The sequence below is a fragment of the Chanos chanos genome, chromosome 5 (genome assembly GCF_902362185.1).
Source record: "Chanos chanos chromosome 5, fChaCha1.1, whole genome shotgun sequence".
Classification (NCBI taxonomy): Eukaryota; Metazoa; Chordata; class Actinopteri; order Gonorynchiformes; family Chanidae; genus Chanos; species Chanos chanos.
The window spans coordinates 49,046,405-49,061,392 of NC_044499.1; the positions used below are offsets into that span (position 1 = coordinate 49,046,405).

The window sequence follows — 14,988 nt, forward strand, 5'->3', positions numbered from 1 at the left end:
TTTATGTATAAATGCAACCAAATTTAAAGTGCATTGTCAATGTAATTTTGCAGTTGTCACCATCTTTCTCTCATTTGTTCCTTTTTAAATTAAAGGACTCACCTTAAAAACAAACAAAAAAAAAGCACCTGACAGAACTTTTTTTGGGGAAAAAATAGCTTTGCCAAAAAAAAACAAAAAAAACTGGCACTCAGTTCATCTGTAATGTTGCTTGTCTTTATCCTTGCTTGTTGGGGAGAGTGATGTTTGAGGGAATGGGTAAAACTATGGTGACGGTCTTATGTTTTTGTTTTGTTTTATTTTGTTTTTTTCCTTTTTTTTTTTTTTTTTTTGATTTTGTCTTTAATTTGTTACATTCCTTTTTTTGTTCCCTTGTAATTCCACATTGTTTTACTTGAAAGATTAAAACAAAAAGTCAGTTGAATAAAAAGACCAAAAATTTTGTCTCTTTTTGTTATTGTTAACAAGGACTTGTTTTTTTTTTCTGAGGACAAGGTAACGATTTGTACAACTAGGCACAAAACTACAGCAAGAACAATGCGGAGCGGACGGAGATGTCGCGTTGGTTTTCTGTCGTGGTGTTAGGTGACATCAATTAAAGGCTCTCAAGCCAATTAGTCACGTTCTGTTCAACCCGATGCAGCAGCACGCTTCACACTGATCAGCTGACTTCGCTACATCATTTGTCATGCACGGAAGATTTTGTTAGCCTTACGATATCAGGAAAATATCACAGGTTAATATCTCTTGTAAATTTGGGTATAAGTGGAGAACACTTAGGTGACTTTTAGTGAGTCCTCAAGCCAGGAGCCAATCAAAATAAAAGAACCCATACCGTGAAGTGATTGGATGCCAAAGCGTTCGCTTGACCTGCAACACAGAGTAACAAAAGCTAACTGGGAAGAGGTTGGAAGGCTGGCTGCCTTTACAAATCCCTATTGCACTAGCGATATAGTTCGTGCTGTTTTTATTTCATTGCAAGAGGTGGGTATTTTCTGTTAAGTGTTTGTGTCGTATTTCTATAGAAATATCTCGGGTACTGACAGCTAACAGTTAAGCTTACCAAAGAGGTTGCTAATCTGTTTATCATTTTTAGCGTTGAGTTGCCATAGCAACTGAGTCTCGTTAGGGCTATGCACGCTACAGTTTCTGTCGTTGAAGCGACATGAAATGCTTGTTTACGAATACATTATTTTAGTAATCAATATTTAAGTGACATTTTATCTTGCTTGACGATTATTTACGTGATAGCGTATTTTGCTGTAAAAGTTGATGCTTCGTCAAAGTGTCAGTGACAGGCGTCTTGATTTGAGGCAAACTTTCTTGAAAGTTTCGCTGGTTAGAAGCAAACTTCGGCAAATCTAAATCACATTGTCATGGTTTTATTTGTACGTTGCACTGTGGTGTAAAGGCAGTTATTGGAAATGCTCTAAACCTTTTATTTGCAAAACGTCGTCACAGCGTTCCCAAGTCGTTGATTGCAAGTCACTGTGGGAAATATTTTGTTACATCAACTTCTGATATTAAAACATTAAAGTTCAGTGCTGTCTCGAAGAACGTTTAAAACCACTGTTGACTATAGTTCATAGAACACACTGTAGTACGCTGTCGCTGATGGTGGAAGTCTCTTAAACGTGATGACAAGACAATGTGACACTTTTCAGTTGTTCGTTTTGCTGATATAATGCCTACTTTTCTGTCTTTAGGTTAGACTACAACAGAGACTTTGTAGTTTACTGATTAATTTCCTCCTCCTTTGGCTAATGTACCTGTTTTTTTTCTTTTGCTGGAATTTCTCCACCCATTGAACAAAATTATCTACAGCTTTTCTCCCGTTATTTTTATTTATTTTTTGTTGGGTTTTGCCCGTTGATTGTGCAAGCGTGCATAGCGAGTGTTTTGTATGGCGTCTCAAAATGAATCAAGTACATTTCTAATACACATCTAGATACCTCATACCTCGTTCACAATTAATCCTATTTACTCTCATTCAGTGAGACATTGTTATTTTTTTCTCACTAATATATCAAACTCCGTTCTGATGCGAGCCAGGTCATTTTCATATGTGATATCCCCGCACAGACTTCGACCATTAGGGATGCCAAACCACTTCTCTGATTGCCTTTAACACGTATGAGGGATTATCCCTCTCTCTGGATTTTGGCTTGACTCCTGTTCATTATTCTTTCCGTGTCTTTACACGTATCAAGTTTATGTCTCTGGGACTTGTAACTTGTCATTCGACCTATTCGGTGCAGTGTGTCAAGATGTAAGCCTATCTGAGATGGATCAGCCCAACACAGAGGAAACGAATTTGTTCCTTTTTGTCAGGGATTACAGGTCATCACTGAGACGGACATGAGGCGCAGAGTGGTGGACTCAGCTGGACAGGCCGATGTTCGCCTAAACAGACAAGACTGACGAGGGAGTGCAGGATCATCTTTGGAGTCTTAGAGACATCAGAGGAGTCCTTTCCGAGCGTTGCCAGATTACTGCTGTTCTTAACAGGTCAGTGCTCCCACAGAAATCAGTTATGTTTCATAAGTCCCCTTTGCCCCCACATTCAAAGGTTTCAAAAACAAAAAAAAGCCACTGAAATGAAACATACCACAGAAACGTACCACAGAGGAGTGTCTAGTTTTTTTGTTTTGCTGGTAAGTAGAGTGTGCCTTTTGGTATAGGCTATTTGTATATAATCAGAATGCATAAAATATACCACGTGGAATCTGTGCTTGTCCGTGATGCTTTTGGTGCAGTGTTGTAAGACTGACTCTCTAAGTAAAAGCATATTATTTTTTTTTCTACATTATTTATCTTTTGCAAGTTTATGTTTGTATTTTTTTTCTTCTATTTTTCAATGTATGTTTATTTTCTATATAATAAATAAATGCAAATATAAATGCAATAGTGATACAAATTAGTAACTAACAAATGCAACATTTACACGAACTAGACTTAATCCAAGGATCAGAGCTGTGGTACAAGGACTGCAGAGGCCTGTATGAAGCAGATTCTAGAATATTACGTGGTAACATTACACCCAGGTTAGGTCAGTGGGCCGTTTGAGCTCAGCTCGGTGGCGAGAGTTCACGGTCAGGATTATCCAGATCATTGGATCAGAATACTGTTACCTGGCACCGTCGCCTCCTGCGGCCTGAAGGGATCTCCCTTCTCTCTTTTGCTTAACCGGCACTCAGCCCTAGACACTCGCTATGGAGACGACCTCGGCCTGACCCAGGCATTGACGGCTCATGTAATGGTTAGGCTCTGTAACTGGAATATGTAATTGCCAAAATAAAAGAAACGCCAACATGTGCCTTAATAGGGTGCCGGGTCGGTTTCTCGTCCACTTTCGTTGTGCCTTGACCGCATAGATTCTGCAAGTATCTGAAACCGTTTTAGGGCTTTGACGCCAGTTATTGCTCAAGAAGTTCCATTAATTTGAGTTTGGTTGTTAAAAAAAAACAAAAAAAAAACTTTCATGCGTCTTTCCAGAATCTCCCATCAAACCATTCAATGAATGCTGAAGTTCAGTGTGGGCACTGACAGGCCAGAGTGGATCGCTCAGAATGGCTTCGTGTTTATCTGTTTTGTGCTCTGTGCCTTTACGTTTACCTTGCCCCTTTGCAGGGTTGAATGGACCTGAGGTATGTTAGAACCCCTTCACTTCACTACAGTAAACAAACGCTCAGGCCTGGTGCTTACGCTTGGCCTATACCATGCATTCTCTTGTCTGCATGTGCTTGTCTGCAGAGTGCAGGGTTGAGGATCACTCATCTGATCCTGTGAGTTTTTCTATTTTTACCCCCTCACCAATAAAAGAGCAGTCTAGGGTAAAGTAAGGGGCATTTGCTCTAAAACACAACCTTAGCGTTCCTTTCTCGGAGGTTTTTGACTGGCTGTTCTTGATGACATCGCCTGTGTTAGTTTGATGTGTTGCAATCACTTGGTTCAGAGTTGCTCATCTGTTTTGCTTTGCTCCTTGAAGCAATGTAAAAAAAAACAACATGGTTGAAGCGTGTGTACTTTTGACCACAAGGCCTTCGGAGTGCTCCCCATGAAACATCCGGAAATTGCTGAACTATTTTCATCCTTTAAGCTCCTCAAAACCATGCTCCATTTAATCACCCCTCTGTTAAATAGTTCAGGAATCACATTTCAATGTTCTTTGAATCCCTCATTTTCTTAAGTGCTTCTTTTATTGTTAGCAGTCACTGTATCTCGTACCCTTAGGACCAAAATGAATGTCTGAAGCCTTAGACTGTTGAAATATATATAAATATAAAAAAAAATGAAACTTGCAGATGTCTCCAAATGCTCTTGTGAAAAGCAGTCCACCTAAGTTCTGTAGCCTGTATTCACATGGCTATGCATGGGTGCCCTCTGTGGAGTGACATGGTGACAGATAGAGTACTCACTCAACAAGGGAAATGGAGACAGAAACGTGATGCTAAGCCCCTCTTTGCAGACTTACAACCTGTGTTTACGATATAGTTGATTGAGTTTCATTGTGGGGATTGTGACATGGAACAATCATAGCTACGCTATAACATCCCTCAGTATTCTGTTTGTTATATCACCGTACCAGCTCAATAATTGCTTGCCATGCATGTGTATTTATCTACTGCTGTTGACGGCAGTTGTATTGATCTCTCCGTCAGAATGGAGTTGCTGGCAGATTGTGAGGATGAAGAGATTAAATTTGAGCACGAGGCAGGGGAAGAGGGTGAAGGTTGGGGGAGTGACAGCCAGCCTGAGGTCTCCAGTCCGACTCCCCCGTTAACGGAGAACAAGAGGAAAAAGAAAAAGAAGAAGAGGTAAATTGTTTAAGATAATTTCAGACTATAATCACCGTGTTTGATTTTTGAATTTTTTTTAGGTTTGGATTTTATCTTTATGTACTCGAACGCGGTGTCTGACCACATACCCCCTCTAATTTATACTCATATTCATCTTTTAGATTGTTTCAGTGACGTTTATAATTAGAGTTGAAAAGTTTATGACGGTGTAAAGTGTAAACAAGGGGTGTTGTCCAGTCCAGTCCTGAAAGGCTGAAATCCTGCTGCCTTTGATCTTAATGAGAGGCCAGTTTTTAAACTGGGAAATAGATATGTGCGTTCTGTAACCAGTCGAAAACGGAATGTGGTTGGTTGACAAAGGAAGCCGTAAGATGTCAACCTAGTGCTAACTGATGCTGACAACTGTTAAAGACTCAATTTGAGCACCTATTGTGTAACATTTATTAACTTTTAAAACTCGTCACTGGGTATTTTGGCATGATATCGTTGATTTTTTTTTTCTGTAGGACTGTGATAATGAGTGTTGAACCACAGGAAATAACAGTGCAGTGAGGAGAGTAATGTAGGCCCAGAGGGACAAGGCAGTGCACTGAACTGATTTCACTCTAGTCTATGAAGCTCTGAGGGCAGCTGACACAAGGGGCATGAACTGAACTGAAACCATGTAAAACTGTCAATCATATTTTAAACAGACAACCAGTGAAATGAATAGTAGGCTGTCATCTCTGTAGATCCGGAGTGGTTTTCTTCTTTGTGCTCTCGTAAACATATATTGGAAATGAGGAAACTGGAGAAGATAAGCTAAGATAAGCTAAGTTGGGAGTTGAGAGCGAGGCACATGTCTGTCCATATGTCTGTCTCCTTCTCTTCCAGATGACTGTGGATCAATCTCACCAACTGTAAATATGAGAGTGGTGAGTATCTTTCTCTCTAAATGTAAAACACTGTACACACACACACACACACACACACACATCACATTCACTGTTTAGCCGACTTCTCAGAGGACAAGTGGCGCGGTGATGAAGCTTTTAATAGGTTTTAATGTTCAGGGATTAATTAAGCAGCGGTTTCTGCTGTTATAATGGTTTCCTCTCCCTGTTGTAAGTGCGGCGTGCGGCCCACAGATACGGCCTCAGAGAGGCTGCAGAGGGAGAGGAGTGGACTTTGTACTGGACCGATTACTCTGTGTCTCTGGATAGAGTCATGGACATGAAACGTTATCAGGTCCGTATCTTTCAGTGTCCTGTCGCTTCTCCTTTTGACCCGCAGTCTCTGGGTGTTTCATTATAATTATTATTATTATTATTATTACTACTACTACTATTATTACTCTTATCATTGCTCTTATCATTACTCATTATTATTATTATTATTATTATTATTATTATTATTATTATTATTATTATTATTATTATTACTACTCTTATCATTACTCATTATTATTATTATTATTATTATTATCATTATTATTATTATTATTATCTTCATCATCCTTATCATTGTTGTTGTTGTTGTTGTTGTTTATGTTCTCTGACTGCACGTTCTCGAGGACATGCACCTCAATGTGTTTTTGTCCCTAAACGCAGAAAATCAACCATTTTCCAGGCATGAGTGAGATCTGCAGGAAAGATCTGCTTGCTCGTAACCTGAATCGCATGTCAAAGCTCTTCCCCAAAGACTACAACATCTTCCCCCGCACGTGGTGCCTGCCAGCCGAGTGAGTTCTGCAGCACATTTCACTGAGGCAAGGGTTATGGACGTAGTGACAGTAGAATTAATGTTGTAGCACTTATAGTAGAACTAGAAGAGTAGCAGAAGCGATAGTCGCATAGTCATGTGACCCTTCAGCAGCAGCAGTAGACCTTCACTGTTGAAATATTGTTGTGCAGTTACAGTGACTTTCAGGCTTATACCAGAGCCAAAAAGCACAAGACTTTCATCTGCAAGCCAGATTCAGGTTGCCAAGGCCGTGGTATTTTTCTCACCAAGTCCAATAAGGACATTCATCCAGGGGAACACATGATTTGCCAGGTGTATGTATCCAAGGTGAGACCACTATCAATGGATGCTCTCTTGAACTATATCTACTTTAAGAGAAAACAGATAATAACTTAATCGTAAATGAAAGACTATAGACTATAGACTGTATAGACTAATCTAAATATTTAGAAGAATTGCCTGTTCAAAAAAAATGACCGAACGTCAGAATTTTTTTTTTTGTTCCCATAGCCGTTCATAATTGATGGGTTCAAGTTTGACCTGCGTATCTATGTGCTGGTGACCAGCTGCGACCCGTTCCGCATCTTCATGTACGAAGAGGGGCTGGCTCGGTTCTGCACCACACAGTACTGTGAGCCCACAAACAGCAATCTGGTGAGTCCAGTCTCCAATCGCACACACAGCCATAGGACTGAACACGAAATATCTGAATGCTTTTGAGTTGTCCTACGGTCTGATGTGTTCAGTGCTGTATGTCGGCACTGAGCGTAACTTGATAACTCAAACAGTTCCCGTGCGCCTAACGCAGTGGGAAGCGTTCCAGTAAAATAATATAAAGTCTATAATATAACATATTGCCTCTGCGCTGAATTAGAGGTGTAATATTTTCTTGGCTTCTGCATGCACTGACACTGTTCCTCTTTTTTCTCTCCTTGTTTTGTCCTGTAAAGGACAACGTGTGCATGCATCTTACCAACTACGCCATCAACAAGCACAGCGAGAATTTTGTACGCGATGATGACACAGGCAGCAAAAGGTACTCTCTCAGCGTTAGTCTGTCCCAGTGGCTTGATGGAGCGGAGCTGGCTTTTCATTGGTTTATCCGAACTGAGCTCTACATGCAGCTCTAGAACTTTTTTTTTTGCAACTCCCTGTTGTTTCTCTTCAATTGAAAGTGCAAAACTGTGACAAAGTAGTATTTAAATGATCTGTCACAATGACAGGATGCTGCTTGAAAACTTGCAGTACTTCCATCTAACATGACAACATCATATAAGTTTAAATATATTGGGCAGTTTTGAGTGTATGTTATATTTATTTTATCTTTCTCTTTCTTTCTTTCTCTTTCTTTCTTTCTTTCTTTCTATCTATCTATCTATCTATCTATCTATCTATCTATCTATCTATCTATCTATCTATCTATCTATCTATCTTTCTCTCTCTCTCTCTCTCTCTTCATTCATTCATTCATTCATTCATTCTTTCACAGGAAATTGTCCACCTTTAGCAAGCACCTGGAGTCTATGTGCTATGACACAGACAAGATGTGGGCAGATATTGAAGATGTAATTATTAAGACCTTGATCTCCGCCCATCCCATCCTTAAACACAACTACCACACCTGCTTCCCCAACCACGCCTCAGGGAGCGCCTGCTTCGAGATCCTCGGCTTCGACGTGCTGCTTGACCACAGGCTCAAACCCTGGCTTCTGGAGGTCAGGACCTGCTCTGTCAGGGCTCGGTTTTCATTTATTCAAACACTTTACACTGTACCACTAACCTCATAGACCAAATCAGCCGCGTCCATAGGGAAGACATAGGTTACACCTACTGTGACTTCAAGTGTTTGTGATTAAGGGAAAAGAAGAACAGCGATTCTCCCAACAGAAACCTTGCCATCTTAGACCCACAGACCGTATTAACTGCACCCATACAGAGGCCCAGCCTTGTGCATGATGACAATATTGTTTGTTGTGATATTTTATCTCTGTTTAAAAACAGTGATTAGTTAAATGAGCAGGAGCTTGCCAGGAGACTTAAGCCTCGTCTCTATGTGTGTGACCAGGTCAACCACTCGCCCAGCTTCACCACCGACTCACACCTGGACAGAGAGGTGAAGGACGGGCTGCTGTACGACTCCCTGGTGTTAATTAATCTGGGCGCCTGCGACCGACGCAAGATCACGGAGGAAGAGAAGCGCAGAGTCAAAGAGAGGCTCCAGCAGAATCGCTCCAGGGAGGCCAGGTAGAGTAGAGGACAGACGAGGACAGACTAGACTGTCTGCTCCAGAGTATGTGCTTCGAGAGGTGCTGAAACTTCTGTTGGTGTTTTTTGTTTGTTTATTTGTTTGTTTGTTTATTTGTTTGTTTTCACATTTTGTGCTGTGAAGTAAACCATCTTTGAAACATAGTAATTTAGGACCAACGTTGGTGACAGAGGGTGAATTTATTTAAAGCTAGTCGAAAGCTGCTTTTTTTCCTTTAAAAAACTGATATAACGGTATACACAGCTGAATTGTGAGTGTTATCCTAGAGTAAAAACTTTCCCTAAATTCATTTCATATTTGTTTATATCCATTATCACCCACATTTTTGCAAACACCTATAACTGTATTCACTCTTGTGAATGTGGATTATATGAACTCTAATATGTCTTTACTTAAGTCAAATTCATAATTTAGTTTAAATGATCCAAGTACCTCTGTCATGTCGTCATAAAGGAACAAACGTGGAGAAGGATTAAATAGTATGAATAAGCATGTATAAATGCATTAATGCCGCTGCGGTGTGAGTTCTGGGGTCTGATCGTGACCTTTTGCCTGGCGTCAGGAGCGAGGAGTTGCGGCAGTGCCAGGCCGCCAGCATGGAGCAGATGCAGAAATACGAAGACAAGCACCTGGGAGGTTTCCGACGGATCTTCCCTCGGGAAGGTGGCGAGGTGTACGAGAAATACTTCAAACACAGCAGCTCTCTGTTCCAGGAGACAGCTGCCTCCAAAGCCCGAGAGGAATGTGCCAGGTAAGCGCTCAGCTAATTCAGTCACACCAAACCTCCCACATACACGTGTACTGTGCACAAGTGTGAGGCGGCATAAGGCTCATGCTTTTCATATATTAAAAATTCATCCTCACTTGAGTTTGTATTTTCTTTCTTGTGCGTTTGTGTGTGTGTCTATGTCTGTATGTGTGTTTGTATGTGTGTGTGTGTGTCCGTGTTTGTGTTTGTGTATGTGTACATGTGTGTGTGTGTGTGGGTGTGTATGTGTAGGCAGCAGTTACAGGAGCTGCGTTTGAAGCAGGAGCAGAAGGACAGAGAGAAGAAGGGGAGCCGTAGGCGGGATCTGCAGGGCGAATCTGCAGGAGAGAGAGAGAGAGCTAAACCACGCAGAATACCAGTCATTCACCCGCAGCCCAATTCCAGCTCACACTCTCTCACTGTGAGTCACTAGAATTTAAACCTCAGCGTCTATCTGTGTCCATATCTGTTTTCTTAAATAAGCATTTTTAATGTTTTTAATTAGCATAAGAAAAATCACTTGCCTTTTTTGTGGTGATTAGGATTAATGGAACGATAGAACTGTCATAGAAAATTTCACAGATAAATTTGATCCAATACAAGATGCACAGTGTAATGATTTCAGTATGCCACCAGAGGGAGCCAGATCTTCTGGTTGTAATTACATAAATAAGTTGTGGGCAGTTCTCCCCTGGAGGCTCAGCAGGGTTTATGGAAGCATTTTATTTCAGTCTCCCTCATGAAGAAATATCTAACTCAGCTAATCAGGATCCCGAGGAGCTTCTGAATATTAAACTCACGTGCGCTGAATTAGGACTCAAATTAAGTCCTGCGGGAGACTGTCCCTCCAAATGAATAATTACCCACGCTAGTCTAATCCTGCTGGCAGTGTTAATGTAACTGGTGCACATGGTCCGCTTTCCAATGGCGAACTCCTTTTCTAGCTGCAGACGGTTCCTCCCATTTCCTCAACTACCAGAAGCGGCACGCCCGTGCTGGAGCTGTCAGAGGAAGAGGAGGATGAGAGGGTAAGTGGGCTGATCCAGCGAGAGAGCCTGCTGAGGGAACTGGGAGTGATAGACCAGGTGTACAGGCTCCTACAGAACACCCATCCTCCCACCCACCCGGCCAACCCCTCGTGTGAGCAGACCAGCAGGCTTCCGCACAACCGCCCCGATCAGCCCAACAACAAGGTACAGGAGCTAAATAACCAGGCTGTCTGTGTCGAGGGTCCCGGTAATCACAAGGAAAAAAAAAAAAAAAGCAGTTGTGATCAATGACATAACATTATAACTGTACAAATTTATGTAAAAAAAACAAAATCATGCCCTGCAATCTATTTCCCCCACCGTTTTCATTCTTTTTGGAAAATTAAATCCCCACAAACCCAATTTGATTAGTTATGAGAATACCCAAGAGGTGTAGAAAGATAGATAGATAGATAGATAGATAGATAGATAGATAGATAGATAGATAGATAGATAGATAGATAGATAGATAGATAGATAGATAGATAGATAGATAGATAGATAGACAGACAGATAGATAGATAGATAGATAGATAGATAGATAGATAGATAGATACTTTATTCATCCCCTTGGGGAAATTCCGGTGTCTAGTAGCTCACACACTAATACCTAAATACAACAAAACAGGGTAAGAAATAGAGGTATGATAGAACAGCTGTAGCAGCTGACTGGCTATTTGTCACGGGCCGAAGGAGATTCTGGATACATTCGTAGGTTAGTTCAGTTTATATGAACAAAACAACCAGTTCCTGGAACTTACAGGCTTCACAGCACATTGACAATACAATGCCACACAACTAAACCAGGGAAAACTAGGGGCATCTATGCAAAACAGAGCAGGACTAGATTGATTCGACAAGGTGCAACTAATGATATGGTAAGATGTGGAAGCAGAGGAAACCAGGCAGTAACACAAAAATGACCAGCGGTAGGGGAGAGAGAGAACTAGGCCGTGATACTATGAATCTGACCTGGTGGGGTCGGACCGTCTCGTGTGGTAAACGATGTGGTTTTGCTGGTGGAGCGTTTGCCACCTCTGGTCCCGTGGCTCTGACAGACCGTCACACGTTGGTGTCCACCCTTGAATTCAAATGATAAACCTTTAGGATGGGGCTGTCACCAACTCTGATGGCTCCACCAATGTTCTGCCAAAAATATGAGGATTTGTTTATTTTTTTTTAAAATGAAAACACAGTTTTAATGAAAAAAAAAAAGAACACGTGATGAGACACAACTGCAAGGAATCTGTGACATATTTCTAACCATACACTCCCAGCTGGAGATCATGTAATCATTGCAAGCCTGTGACATTTTCACATTCAAAAGATCGGTTTCAAGGTTGAATAAGTGTACAGTGCAGTGTTTGCAGAGTGCACAGCCAGATCTGTGCAATGATTCTATTTTTTGTTTGTTCTTTTATTGGGTGTGATTTCTTTTCGGGTCGGGAGCGGTCTTAAAAGGTTGTTTCACGGCGCCTCTTTTCTCTCTGTGCAGCTGGAGTCATTTGCAGAGATGTCTCGAAGGCAGAAAGCCCTCTGCACTCTGGCCGAGCGACCGGTTCACGCCGGGGCCAAAGCCTGTCTGCAGAGGGCCCAGGTCCTCCATCAGCGGACGCTCTGGCCCTCTCTGGACCAGGGTCAGCCTCGGCTCATCCTCAGCGAACCCTCCGTCCTCCAGCACGCCGCGTACCAGGAGACGGCCGCAGACGGCGAAGCCCAGAGCGGGATGAGCTTCAGGAGGACGGCCAGCGCCCAGCGAAACCCGTGGACATGTGAGCGTTCCAGAACCGACAGAACTTTTACTATGAGTAGCTCAGACATCTCTCTTCTACAGATCCTCTTTTCCTGTCACATGATCGAATAGTCTGAACTTTTTTTTTATTCTTTATTTTGATGAGTGTAAAACGGTTTTTCCCTCCACTTAATTTTTAACAGTAGTTTGAAGGAGCGTTTGATGTCAGTTGTCTCTGAAAGATTTTACGTTGCATAACTAATTCAGCTTCAGTTTTATTTTTCAAGACTAGTGTCACTGGGGCAAATCAGAGAATAACAAGCATGTCTCCACAGCAACAAAGTCACCCCAGAATCCCTCCTGTTCTGTTCTACTTTAATCCTATCAAGATATAATGACTTCTCCTCCTTTCCCTTCTCTCTCTCTCTCTCTTCTCCCGCCCCCCCTCTCTTTCTCTCTCCTTCCCTCTCTCCCCCTCTCTCTTTCTCTCTCTCTCTCTGTCTCTCCCCCTCTCTCTTTCTCTCTCTCTCTCTGTCTCTCCCCCTCTCTCTTTCTCTCTCTCTCTGTCTCTCTCTCTCTGTTTCTCTGTCTCTCTATGTCTCTCTCTCTTTATCTCCGTTCCAGTCAGTCCTTGTCTTGCCGGGCGTCCGAGCTGCGTGAGCTCCTCTGTAGCCGAGTTGAGGGCTCGGGCCGCGCCTGGCGTACCGCAGCCCATCCCTGGAAAACTGAAGTGTGCTCCTGTGTCATCTGACCTCCAAACCCTGCAGAGCCTGTTCATCATCTCCACCCCTGCCCCCCTGGTCCCCCGGCCGGACGTCCCCCCCGGCCTCCGCAGGCCCTCCCGTAAAATCCCCGCACACAAGCCGAGCCGCTGACGACGACAACGACGCGAACGCGGACCAGGGCGCTGGCCCTTAAAAAAAAAACTGTTCACAGCCAACAGAGAAATGCACGCCATCCTCCTCAATGTGATTACTCTATCCGTCCTCCAAATTACATTTCCCTCTTGCTTCTTTTGCTTTTGGCATAAATGAAAACGTTTTTTTTACAGTGCTGTTGTAAAGTGTTTGATTTTTGCCTTTCGCTGGGCAGTGATTTGAGTGTTTTTTTATTTTGCTATGTGGGAAATTACATGAGGTTTTGGCAATGGTAAGCATCCTTGTTCCTTTTTTTTTTTCTTTTCTCTTTCTTTCTTTTAATGCTCTGGGTGTTTTAAGGGGGGTTTGATCAATGTGAAATTTCACATGTTGCCTCAAGGAATCAATATCTTAGCCATTAATTTTCTCTCAAAAGTATGCACATTTTAAAAGTATTATTATTATTATTATTATTATTATTATTATTATTATTATTATTATTATACATGCACTGATTTGGTACCCATGCAAAAGAATATTTCTGTAAGTCTCTGCAGTTCTTGTGTTCTGTGAAAGGTTTGATGTTGGACATCCGTCTTTGTTCAGGATTCTGAAAATAGTCACAGCAGTAGCAAAGACTTTTTGTAAAACTTTGTGGGGGGGGGGGGGGGGGGGGCGGGGGGTTTCCTGAAAAACTGAAGAATCTAACCACTTTTAATTTTAAAGATTTATTTTGAATACATGTATAAATGCATATTGTGTGCCATTTGATATTAAACAAAGCATAAAATTACTTGGATTATTTAATTTAATTTTATAATACATTTTGGGTATGTGTATATATATATATATTACATACTGGCCGATCAATTTTACTGTCCTACGACTATTTTTTCGAGTTAAAAGAGTTAAAAAAAAATAGAGCCAGTTTTCAAGTTTCATGTTTTACTTCTTAATCTTTTTGCACGATATAACGCCTGCGTCACCTTGATTTCAGGGCTGTGAATTATTCTAAGTGTAGTCATTTTTTTTTGGTAAACACGCGAATTGTTATACATTTAAATGCCGTAACAATATTAAGAAAAACAACGTGGGGGTTTCGCGGGAAAGAGTCGCATATTTCGTTGTATAAGGATTGCTGGATATTGCATATAGCCTACTTTCGGTTTCGAATATGTGTAAACCAGACATCTAAATGAAAAAGAAAATTCCACCTTTACATTTTATCGTCATTTTATCGGCAATAATTGCCTAATGAAAACCATTAGCTAAAATCCAGACTTTTCGTGTGGACCAAATGGGAGAAGTACTGAAAGCGAAGACTTTTTTTCGGGTGATGCAATAAAATAATATGACGGCAATAAACTTTAATTAGATTTCTCAGCGTGAAGAGCGATAAAGAAAAGGCGGGGGTGGAAACAGGAGACTCCTTATTTGTGTTATAAAGAAATCTTCCTGCTAAAACAACCTTGTTTTGTTTTTTATTATTCATGGAATAAGTATTGAATCCTGGACAATGACAGTTTTTTTAACACCTTATTTTCATTTTTTTCCTCCAGTTTGTACACAAATGAAAAAAAAATGTTGTAGCCTACTTATTTTATTATTGTGGTAATTATTATTCTTACATAATTATTTTGCGTTAATTATAATATGGAAATTTAAACATTTTGCTGTCATAAGTATTTGAATTGAGCGCAACCCTTTTTTGAAACGGGTTTTGGAATGGCGTAATTGTGTCCTTTCGGCGAACACATATGTTCTTACCCAATGTTACCACAAGGTGGCAACGTTGCTTTAGAGATTTGTGTTCTGGGTTTTTTTGTACATACACAC

At 41.2% G+C, this 14,988-nt stretch overlaps 1 protein-coding gene across 1 annotated transcript; it reads left to right on the plus strand.

The window, feature by feature from the left end:
* The first annotated feature begins 4,722 nt into the window (after window positions 1–4,722).
* ttll6 (tubulin tyrosine ligase-like family, member 6) lies at window positions 4,723–13,170 on the plus strand. Its single transcript, XM_030775143.1, has 13 exons — window positions 4,723–4,817; window positions 5,927–6,026; window positions 6,389–6,519; window positions 6,692–6,848; window positions 7,032–7,175; window positions 7,472–7,557; window positions 8,011–8,236; window positions 8,587–8,765; window positions 9,350–9,538; window positions 9,788–9,956; window positions 10,486–10,728; window positions 12,059–12,335; window positions 12,920–13,170. The coding sequence occupies exons 2-13, from the start codon at window positions 6,006–6,008 to the stop codon at window positions 13,168–13,170; spliced, it is 2,073 nt and encodes a 690-aa protein (XP_030631003.1). The 5' UTR covers window positions 4,723–4,817; window positions 5,927–6,005.
* Window positions 13,171–14,988: the final 1,818 nt, after the last annotated feature.